Raw genomic sequence first — 11,886 nt, 5'->3', positions numbered from 1 at the left:
ACAGGACTAGGGGCTACCCGAACTCTTAAGGCTAGCAATGGCTGGCTACCCAGCAACATTAAACTAGGTGCAAGATACCCTGCCACATTATCGTAAACAAAAAAGGCTGCACTGCAACGTAAAATAAACACAGATGACCACACGCTAAACGGTGTAAACAAGAAGCTGTCCTGCCACATAAACTAACCACGCGGGATTAATTAACTACAACATAAATAACCTCACGAGGCTCACCTACCGAAAGAACTTGACAAACAAAGCGTATCACCAAACTTTGCAGGGTGACTGATGAGCGTAAACGAAGGGTCAGTGGAGGGGATCAGGGTCGGCCTCCATGCCCCCCCTTGAAGGACGGTGACACTGGATAATCATGGAGATGATGAAACTAAAGGCGTCCTTACTGAGCAAGATATTCAGACCGTCCTCTTGCGTTGCCTCAACGGAATTTAAACGGCGTATTAAAACTCGCGAATCTAACCTCCCGACCTATGCCTGGCAAAGGTGATTGTTCCTAAGCTGGCATAGTGCCACGTTATTTGTACGTTGGGGGATTACGTTAATATATCATGTATTATTTGAGTGAACGGATTGCTCAATAGCGGGAATCATTCAATTATAATCCCCACGATCGTAGGCAGTGGTAAATATTAATGTAACCCGCGCAGGTCCACACCATCATACTCTGATATAAAATCCTGGGTGTAACACACAATATATAAAGTGTATTTATTGCATATATATAATTAAGTACATATATACACATACGAAGTGCCTCCACATACGGAGTGCCTCCACATACGAAGTGCCTCCACATACGAAGTGCCTCCACATACGGAGTGCCTCCACATACAGTATGCAGCGCCCAGGAACACGTCCTCCGAGCCTCGTTTCCCACATTCCTCCTGTAATAACTTGTTTAGTACATTCCCACGAAGTCCGTGTAGCACGGGCCCCTTAGAGACACGACTCGGTATCCCTTCAGGGCTACATGACTAGCGCTTCTCAGCTCCCAGTACTCCTTCAGAGCTACTGGGTACTCCTTCAGGGCAACTGGGTACTCCTTCAGGGCTACTGGGTACTCCTTCAGGGCAACTGGGTACTCCTTCAGGGCTACTGGGTACTCCTTCAGGGCTACTGGGTACTCCTTCAGGGCTACTGGGTACTCCTTCAGGGCTACTGGGTACTCCTTCAGAGCAACTGGGTACTCCTTCAGGGCTACTGGGTACTGGGAGCTGCTATAGACCCTCGGGGTTATAAATATACCAGAGGTTGACCAAACCACACACTAGAAAGTGAAGGGACGCCGACGTTTCGGTCCGTCCTGGACCATTCTCAAGTCGATTTTTTGACTTGAGAATGGTCCAGGACGGACCGAAACGTCGTCGTCCCTTCACTTTCTAGTGTGTGGTTTGGTCAACTTTTTCAGCTACGTTATTGTGACTCCTCGTCTGCATACCAGTGGTTAATATACTCGGCATACAACCCATATGACTCTCAGGCCGAGCGAGATGTTTGGCGGTGTTTCCTACTCCTGATGCCTTTGTTCACCTAGCAGTAACAATTGATACTCGAAGTTAGGCAACTGTTGTGGGTTGCAGCCTGATGGAGGTCAGTTGTCGGAACTCTTCGATAAGCCTAATAAGCTTCCTGTCTTCCTGTCTTCCTGTCCTGTGCAGCCCGTCCTTCCTGTCTTCCTGTCCTGTGCAGCCCGTCCTCCTAAGGTTTCCCAACGTCATTAAAACGATAAAATCAAAGTATCTTTATCCTAATCTTCCAGCTGATCCAAAACAGAAAATGGGACAGTACGACACTTTCGCGAGCCGCTTCCATTTTCTAGTACGACAATTTTTGGCCTTATGTGACGCAAACGAGCGAAAAGCGACGTTGTTTGTAAGAGGACAGATTGGGATTGGGTTCTCCCGGAAGGAGGACAAAGGTGTTAGTCATGGTTGCTCCTTGCCACCCACCTCGACGCTGTTACGATAAGTGCGTCGTTTTTTTATCTGTGCGCTCCAAGCACAGCGTCAAGGTCTGCTGCCCAACGAGGTTGAAAATGACTATCTTCACCTAAGGCTTCCCGGACCTGTGGAAATTACTTTATAGTATCGGGCGTGGTACAGCCGGTAATTTTCTCGTTAAGCATGACACCCTAACACCACCCGTTCAGTAATTACGCTGATAGCCTGTATGGTGATATTTGATCAGAGTGGGGCTAGGCTGTTGACGCCCCTGTTTATCTCTACTGTTTATTTGTCTGTTTGTCTGTCTCCGGGTAGATTTATATATGATTCTGTGTACTTGAAATATTTGCCTCTCTATTTATATCTATATTTCTGTTCGTCAGGACAAGTGTGAAAAATAGCTGTGCCCACTCTAACAAAAACTGTTTTAGGAACCCCCTAATAAGAGAATAATTGAACAAGCCCTCACAAGAAACATTTCTACCACATCTCAAGACAACTGGCACACAAGTTCTTCAGTGGCTCTCGTCTAAATATGTTCCACGCCACTCATGTTCCTCAACTTGCCACGGCATCCCGGCAGGCATCGATGTGCCTGCCGTTGACCCCTGATGGAGAGGTGTTTCAACAATATGATGAGGTCTGCCCTTCAAGCCAGGGCTAGCTGATTACCTACCTTGCGATGACTTTGCGATGGTTTCAGAACTCAACGTCCCCGCGGCCCGGTCCTCGAACAGGCCTCCTAAAGAGGGACCTATGCCAATCTGACAAAATATCTTACGAGATGGGGATTTTAAGGTAGCCATATGCATACGAATGCAACCTCAGTATATTTGCTAATACAAAACTGATACAAAGGAGTTTCCCAACATGGAAATAACTTTCTTGTGGCCAGCACGACTGAGGATAAATGTGTGGAGGACGAGCTATCGTACCAGCGACCAGGGTGGAGGATCACCGTCATCCTCAAGGTCAGCTGCTGACAGTCTAGAGGACCAGCTATTGTACCAGCGACCTGGCTGTGGCCTACTGTCAGCCTCGAGTCAGCTGCTGGCCATTTTATCTCTCGAAGGAGCAAATGCACACCTGCGTCATCTTCGTGACTGATATGATTGCACTGTGCAAGATTTTGCAAGTTTTCAATAATTATTTGCTATCTCTCACTCTCTCTCTCTCTCACTCTCTCTCTCTCTCTCTCTCTCTCTCTCTCTCTCTCTCTCTCTCTCTCTCTCTCTCTCTCTCTCTCTCTCTCTCTCTCTCTCTCTCTCTCTCAAGCCTTAAGACAGCCTTAAACAAACATACTCTGGAACAATGCGACTCCCAAATCCATGAATGTTTCATGACGTGTGACTGCAGCCTCTACTGCTAACAGCCAGGGATGCCAAATAACTCAAACTTTCTGTAGGCGACAAGATGAAAAATAAGAAATTGAACCATTAGCTTACGATAGCTAATCGTGAATACACTACTCATCGACGGTAGCTGTTGTATTTCAAGCAGTTGTATACAAACGCCCTCACAAAAAATGGAATGATCCATTACCAAGTGACGGCAGAGTTATGCAGATGCAGAGCGGCAAAATCAAAGATCTTAATAGAGGGCTGGCAGGTAGGGTCGGCGGCGTAAATCAGAGGGCGAGCAGGCGGCGGCGGTGGCCCGGCAGGACCTGATGTTTGACGAGACGTAATTGAAGACCACACACGCTAGATGCACCTCTCTTCTCTCTCTCCCTCTCCTAGCTCCTAGCGCCGCCAGCCACACGTCGGTGGTGGCGCCCCAGCCACGTGATTATGTGGTGCCCCTAACAGGTATCTCTGTGATGTCACTCCCACGTATTTCTTTGACTCCAATCCCACGTATATCTGTGACATCCAACCACGTATCTCTGTTATGCTCCCCACGTATCTCTGTCTCGCCCTTCCAAGGTATCTCAGTGGCGCCCTTCTCACGTGTCTCTGTGACACCCTTCCCACATATCCCTGTAACGCCCCTTCCACGTACGTGGTATCCCAACGAACACACAACGGAATGCTAACACAATTTTCACGTTGTTCTAACAGTGGTAGCAACGCCCAGGTCCATGCGCCGATGTTCTGTCATTAACTCCGCCTAGTATCTCTCACTACCACATACAGCCCCGCTCTTGTGCCAGGTAAGTCTACTACGGGTTCACTATAGCCCGTGCTACTTGGAACTTTTTGTTCCGCGTAGCTGAATCTAAATCAACAGCATAACTTTAAAACTATCTGGCTAGTCTCACGGAACTATCGTGAGACTAGCCAGATATCGTGATGTTGATGTATTAGTTAGTCTGTGTCAATGTGCAGGCGTGCAGAGTCACGCAGGCGTGCAGTCACGAGGGCGTACAGTCACGAGGGCGTTCCCTTCTCACGCCCAGGAAAAGCCAGGTCCTCTCTCTGTGATACCGTTTCTCTCTTTCTCTGGCCTAGGAACTCTCGTAGGCGTGACGTCAACCGTTGGGGGATAGGAAACCAGGAACACAGGTGGTGGTGGTGGTTGGTTCATGTCGGAGGTGGTGATAGTGGTGATGCTGGTAGTGTCGGTGGTGGTGGTGGTAGTGTTGTTGGTGCTTACCTAACAGTGCCTATGTGGAAGTGCGATCTAGCTCTTTATGCTCCGCCTATTAGCCTTGTTATACCTGTTGAATTACAATTTAACTTTTTTGACGCTCAAATTCTTTGGCAAATCTGGCCTTACAGTTATGGACGGAGGTGGCTTCCACTTGTTGACTACTCGGACAAGTTACGAGTATTTCCTCACATTCCTTTTGCTCATTTACGTCTGCAGCTTCCACCTGTGTCCTCTTGTCCTACTTTCAATTAGAAAAGGCTATTCTTGCCTCGTTATTTTGTATGTTATGATCATATCCCCCTCTGTTCCTTCTATCCTCCAGGGTTGTGAAAAAAAGTTACAGCCCCGCTCCTGTGCCAGGTAAGTTCACAAGGGGCTCACCATAGCCCGTGCTACTTGGAACTTTTTGTTCCAAGTAGCGAATCTTAAACAACAACAACCAGGGTTGTGAGATTTAGTTCCACTAGCCTATTATTACATCTTAACCCTCTTAATTACCTCTGGTATTAATCTTGTTGCAAACTTGTCTTTAATTTAGTCTTTATGTTTCACAAACTGCGGATTCCATGCCGGTGATGAACATTCCAGTATAGGTCTCATAACTGTTTGTTATTATCAATTGTTAAATTATCAGTTGCTCTGAAGGAGTTCTAACTGAGATTTCTAAACGATGCTCTTATATTTACCAGCGTCTCATATGCTGCCGATGTTGTCCTGTTTATGTGTGCCTCTAGTGCAAGCGTCGGAATAATAGCAGACTATTTAATTCAAATATTTTTGTCACAAACATAAAATGGTAATATCTTACATTACAAGAGATTTAGGTGAAATGAAACAAATAATTTAAGAACACAAACGTTTATACATGTGTATATATTTTTAGAACGGTGACAAATACTTTGGTTATGTTCGAACAAAATGGCGCCACTTTCAATTGACCGAACGCCAAAGGTGCTCACCAGGTCCCCTTGAAGGGCTTAGCTCTAATGGACACATTTAATCACGAGCTTAACCTGTAACGAGCGCCGCTGTTGGCGCGCACCTCAGCCGTGAGGCCAGCGGGCTCATGCTGTCCATCTGTACTGGCTAACTCACTGTTAAATGGGATTGAGCAGCGCAACGCGGTGACGCAGATGCTCAGACGCAATCACAGCCTCACTCCTGTGCCACTAAGTCCTCTACGGGATCACCATAGCCCGTGCTAATTGGAACCTTTGTTCAGAGTAGCTGAATCTAAAACAACAGTTTTGCCCGAAACGCTGCGCGTGCTAGTGGCTTTACAAGACTGTAATTACCATATTTGTATCCTCACATTCCTTATGTACATTCTTGTATATGCATAAATAATAAATAAATAAATAAATAAATAAATAAAAACAGCAACGCATCGCGCGCCTCACCTGTGGACAGTGATACCAGAACAAGTTGCCGACCATCTGATTTTCCTAGTCAATATACAACTTTGCCTGTTGTATATTTCTTTAACTATGATCGTCATAAATTTATATTATAAATTATTTTACCTGATTTACCAGAGGGCCACTAACCCCTAGTGGCCTCGACGAGGACAGAAAGCCGGCAGCTTGTCGAAGGTCCCCCATTTGCCTTGATGATCTTGATGGAACATGCATATATATATATATATATATATATATATATATATATATATATATATATATATATATATATATATATATATATATATATGTATGTATGTATGTACCACCCAACACTATTATAACCTGTCTGTCTTCTGTATACAAGCGTGTTATTGTATATAATTCACTCCTGTGGTTGTATTGGCATGTATATCACTCATGAATCTACAAAAGTATCACTTTTTTGACAGTTGGGTACAGAAGTACCCACCTGACTACAGCTGTACCCAGCCTCCTGACTCCTGTAGCAGGCTGACAGCTTTAATTCCCGTCTGGTAGCTCATGGTATGCCCCCTTATCCTACTAGTTTGCCCTGGAACATGTCCCGGTACTCGGTTTTCTCCCAGGTCCCCAATTACTGCTTGGCGAACATAGACGAATATTAAATGAAATAGTTCCCACTCAATCATCCCTAGGTTTAATACGGGGCTTGTGTGTGTGTGTGTGTGTGTGTGTGTGTGTGTGTGTGTGTGTGTGTGTGTGTGTGTGTGTGTGTGTGTGTGTGTGTCTTACTGCTAGGGGCCAACTACTGACTATCCCCAGGATGCAACCCACCCAATTATTTCTAGGTGAACAGAGGCATGTGATGAAGAGAAACGCTGTTAAATTATTTCAGTCCCGGTCGGAAATCTCTCTCTCTCTCTCTCTCTCTCTCTCTCTCTCTCTCTCTCTCTCTCTCTCTCTCTCTCTCTCTCTCTCTCTCTCTCTCTCTCTCTCTCTCTCGTTAATTATCAATTAATGCATTTGCAGCATATGGACATTGATCATAATAATCTCATTATTACTAACATCTCATTATTAGTAAGAATAAAATTAAGGTCCATGTCATTGAACAGGTATGCAGCAGTGTGAATGTTTAATGGTTGTGTAATGTATCATTGCTCCTCTATGTATACATGGTTTCACTATGTATGCATGGGTGGGGTCAAGCCATGCAGAATAGGCGCTTTAGACGCGAATGTTAGCTGCCTGCTGACAGAATCAGGGCTCCTGACGCAGAAGTTAGCTGCCTGCTGACAGAATCAGGGCTCCTGACGCAGAAGTTAGCTGCCTGCTGACAGAATCAGGGCTCCTGACGCAGAAGTTAGCTGCCTGCTGACAGAATCAGGGCTCCTGACGCAGAAGTTAGCTGCCTGCTGACAGAATCAGGGCTCCTGACGCGAGTCTTAGCTGCCTGCTGACAGAATCAGAGCTCCTGACGCGAGTCTTAGCTGCCTGCTGACAGAATCAGAGCTCCTGACGCGAATGTTAGCTGCCTGCTGACAGAATCAGAGCTCCTGACGCGAATGTTAGCTGCCTGCTGACAGAATCAGAGCTCCTGACGCGAGTCTTAGCTGCCTGCTGACAGAATCAGAGCTCCTGACGCGAATGTTAGCTGCCTGCTGACAGAGTCAGAGCTCCTGACGCGAATGTTAGCTGCCTGCTGACAGAATCAGAGCTCCTGACGCGAATGTTAGCTGCCTGCTGACAGAATCAGAGCTCCTGACGCGAATGTTAGCTGCCTGCTGACAGAATCAGAGCTCCTGATGCGAATGTTAGCTGCCTGCTGACAGAATCAGAGCTCCTGACGCAGAAGTTAGCTGCCTGCTGACAGAATCAGGGCTCCTGACGCAGAAGTTAGCTGCCTGCTGACAGAATCAGGGCTCCTGACGCGGAAAGCCAGATTACTCACAGGTCAGTGCTATAATCGACTTTCCACTAAGTTAACCTCAAACCCTATTACTCCAAAAGAGATTACCAATTGGTTGTAAATGCCGATTTAATAGATACATCCTTCGTTTCTGTGTTTGAGTGTTGAAGATGGTGTGTGATATTTTGATAATGTATTCTGTTGCATCGTGTTTCGTTTTGTTGACGTGTTGAGAGTTGCAGAGCTGTGAGGATGCCGTACCCGCACACATGTCTTCGAATAGCTCAAGTGGTTTGTTTACAAGTTGCTGGACATGTAGTCTGCTGGCTGAGGGCCGTCGGGCGCCGGCCGGACTGCTGTGGTTACTCGAGATTAACTTTCATTAACCTGTCTCATCTCTCTGGTGCCGATAATGGCTACTAAAGTGACACTAATCAGAGACAGTAGCCCAGGTTGAGGGGCTACTGCAGTCAAGGGCTACTTGCAGGGTTTGAAAGATAGCCAGACGTGATGTCAATCGTATTCCAATATTTTATGCATATGACTGAGAGTCCACATTTAATGGTGGTTTGAGTACGGATATAGCTGTACTGAGTACACATGTTATAGTACTGAGACTCACGTTATAGTTTATACACAAAATATTAAATCACCGATTTAATATTTGATATGATCACCACACCATCTTGTATGTGGTGATCATGTCTCGACTAACTTCTGTCTTCCAGCGACGTGAGGTTTAGTTCCCGTAGTCTCTCCTCGTAGCTCGAGTATTAGCCTGGTGGCAAACCTCTGAACCTTCTTCAATTTAGTCTTGTGCTTGACTAGATTTGCACTAAATACCCGAGCTGCATACTCCAAGATTGGTCTGACATATGTGGTATACAAGGTTCTGAATGATTCCTTACGCAAGTTTCTAAAGGCCGTTTTTATGTTGGCCATCTTGGCATATGCCGCTGATGATTTCCTCTTGATTTCGGGGGACAGGTCTGGCGTGATATCAACCCCCAGGTCTTTCTCTCTTTGATCTTTGAAGAATTTCATCTCCCAAATGGTACCTAGTATCTGGCCTCCTGCTCCCTACACCTGTGTATCTGTGAGTGTGAGCATGTGTGTATATTCACCTAGTTGTGCTTGCGGGGGTTGAGCTCTGCTCTTTCGGCCCGCCTCTCAACTGTCAATCAACTGTTACTAACTACTAACTTATTCCCCCCCCACATATATATATATGTGTGTGTGTGTGTGTGTGTGTGTGTGTGTGTGTGTGTGTGTGTGTATGTGTGTGTGTGTGTGTGTGTGTGTGTGCTTGTATTCACTTACCTATTTGTATTTACCTAGATGTGCTTTCAGGGATGAACTTGGCTTCTGTAGCTCCGCCTTTTATACGTTTTTAGAATAAGGCAACGACTCACTTCCCATGTTTTTATCATATTTACATTTAAAATAGTGTATTGGGCTAGTTTCGACGATTTCTTTGTTTAACCTATTGCGCTTAGCAACGGTTCTAACATTGGGGGAACTTGTCAGTGAAAAGCGCCAAGCAACTAGAATATATAGCACTGGGAAGGGGTCAGGATAAGGATTTGGGATGGGACAGGGGAAGGCATGGTGCTCAACCACTTGGATGGTCGGGGATTGAACGCTGATCTGCATGAAGGGAGACCCCTCGCTCTACCGTCCAGCCCAAGTGGAAATATTCTTTCTCACAACTCCGTTACTCCAGCACCCATCCGAGCCCCCTCATTTTGCTGTTCCGAACTCTGAACAATCCTGCTTTGTCTACCTTGTTAATTTACCTTAGCATCTTATATATCACTATCATGTCTCACCTATGTCTCCTCTCTTCCAGTGAAATCAAGTTCTCTCAGTCTTGCCTCGTAGCTCAAGGCCTAATTAAGCTGAGGAACAAGCCCTATGGGACGTTTTCTATCTCTGACTTGACCTGTATGAGGTAAACTTTCCACGCCTTCGCCGCGTATTCAAGAATGGGTCTCACGTTATCGGTAAGGCACGCATATTTGTTGATGCTAATCAAAGGCCATTGTTATGTTTGCTATGTATGCTCTGTCGCAAGTACTACCTGTGCCGTGGTGACCTTGTTGCTGTTAGTCCTGCACCTGACCAGGTTCCTGATTGTTGTCAAAAAGACTTTTTTACATAATCCCCATATTGGCTTTACTGCAGGTGCCTGTGACGATCGGAATCTTTACTCTTGGTAAAAAAACAGGACTGCCATTCTGGTTCTGTTTTGATAATGTTGCTGAAGATAATATGGACAAATCTCTGGGATATGTACGGTAATTCAGTTTTGCTGAGAAATCGCTGATGTTTTGACACGTTGTTCAAGGGGAAACCGCTTGCTGTGAATTGTAAATATTCTTGGAACTCTCCTTCTTTTTGCCTCCAGTCTTGCGAAGTTGTCTTTTATTAATGTCATGTCAAGAGAAGGGTGAAGGGTCAGAGTCATTAACGTCCTCTGAGAGTCTACTACGATAACACACGATTTGTTGACACAATAGTTCATACAGTCAAGCCAATAGTAGCAATCAATACAATCATACATGTGTCAAGTACATACAATCGGTCCTCAAACCGGCGGTGCAGATGTGGCTACACTCCTGGTATAACCGGTGGTACAGGTGTGGCTACACCCCTGGTATAACCGGTGGTACAGGTGTGGCTACACCCCTGGTATAACCGGTGGTACAGGTGTGGCTACACCCCTGGTATAACCGGTGGTACAGGTGTGGCTACACCCCTGGTATAACCGGTGGTACAGGTGTGGCTACACCCCTGGTATAACCGGCGGTGCAGATGTGGCTACACTCCTGGTATAACCGGTGGTACAGGTGTGGCTACACCCCTGGTATAACCGGTGGTACAGGTGTGGCTACACTCCTGGTATAACCGGTGGTACAGGTGTGGCTACACCCCTGGTATAACCGGTGGTACAGGTGTGGCTACACCCCTGGTATAACCGGCGGTGCAGATGTGGCTACACTCCTGGTATAACCGGTGGTACAGGTGTGGCTACACCCCTGGTATAACCGGTGGTACAGGTGTGGCTACACCCCTGGTATAACCGGTGGTACAGGTGTGGCTACACCCCTGGTATAACCGGTGGTACAGGTGTTGGTGACTCTTGGTATTGATCTGAAATGTGCTGGGTTCGGCTCTCTGCCTCACTTCCATATCTACAACACTCTCCACTGACCACAACAACTTCATTGACCTCAGCCGATACTTTTGTGGGATAACAACGCGACCTCCTGCCACAGACAAATCCCCCCCCCCCATTTACACCACTGATGGAAGCCCTCCACTGGGAAGCACTGCCCACTGACCCGTCTTATAGGGCCTCCAACTGCAGCACAGACTGCGTATGTACAGCCTCCATGGCTGTATACAGGCGGGGTAAAGCATCCACTGAACCCGCTACAATGAGCACTCCGTCGGGATCCTCGGCCTCAAAACAACTACCGCATGGGGACATTACAACATGTAGGTGGGTGTTGTACCCCATAGTACCCCCAGCAGTGGTGTGGATGGGACTTGTGCTCCATGCTACCCTAAACACCCACCTAAACCCACTGTTGAGGGTAGCATGGAGCACAAGTCCCATCCACACCACTGCTAGGGGTACTATGGGGTACAACACCCACCTACATAATTGCTGAGGGTAGTATTCTTGCGTCATAACCTCTTCCCTCTCACCCTGTCCTCACCACGACCCTTCTCACCCACGAGAAATGACGATGAGAAAAGTAGTCGTTTCTCCATTTTCTGGTCTGTGGTTTGGTCACCAGCCTCTTACCCATCCACCATCACCCTCTTCCCTCACCCTGCCATCACCACGTGGCGATGATGTGGCAAAATGTGACGGTGATATGGTGTGTGTTGCAGAATATGTTGCACTGTTGACATTTTGAAATTTTGCCATCGTCGCACATTTCTGTGCCGTTACTCTTGAACCTCATTGATTGAGTGAAATAAAATTATTTTTCTTTCGGGGTCGTGTTCCTCTCAAAGCCGCAGTGAAACGTGT

General features: G+C 46.5%; 1 protein-coding gene across 1 annotated transcript; it reads right to left on the bottom strand.

The window, feature by feature from the left end:
• Positions 1-916: 916 nt before the first annotated feature.
• Positions 917-8,783, bottom strand: LOC138354360 (uncharacterized). Its single transcript, XM_069308524.1, has 2 exons — positions 8,632-8,783; positions 917-1,235 (listed from the first exon to the last, which is right to left on the bottom strand). Exons 1-2 carry the CDS (start codon positions 8,781-8,783, stop codon positions 917-919), a joined length of 471 nt encoding a protein of 156 aa, XP_069164625.1.
• Positions 8,784-11,886: the final 3,103 nt, after the last annotated feature.

The sequence above is a fragment of the Procambarus clarkii genome, chromosome 62, assembly GCF_040958095.1.
Source record: "Procambarus clarkii isolate CNS0578487 chromosome 62, FALCON_Pclarkii_2.0, whole genome shotgun sequence".
NCBI classification, from domain to species: Eukaryota; Metazoa; Arthropoda; class Malacostraca; order Decapoda; family Cambaridae; genus Procambarus; species Procambarus clarkii.
Note: the sequence above shows the minus strand (reverse complement) of the source record. Positions and strands in the feature narration are given on the sequence as shown.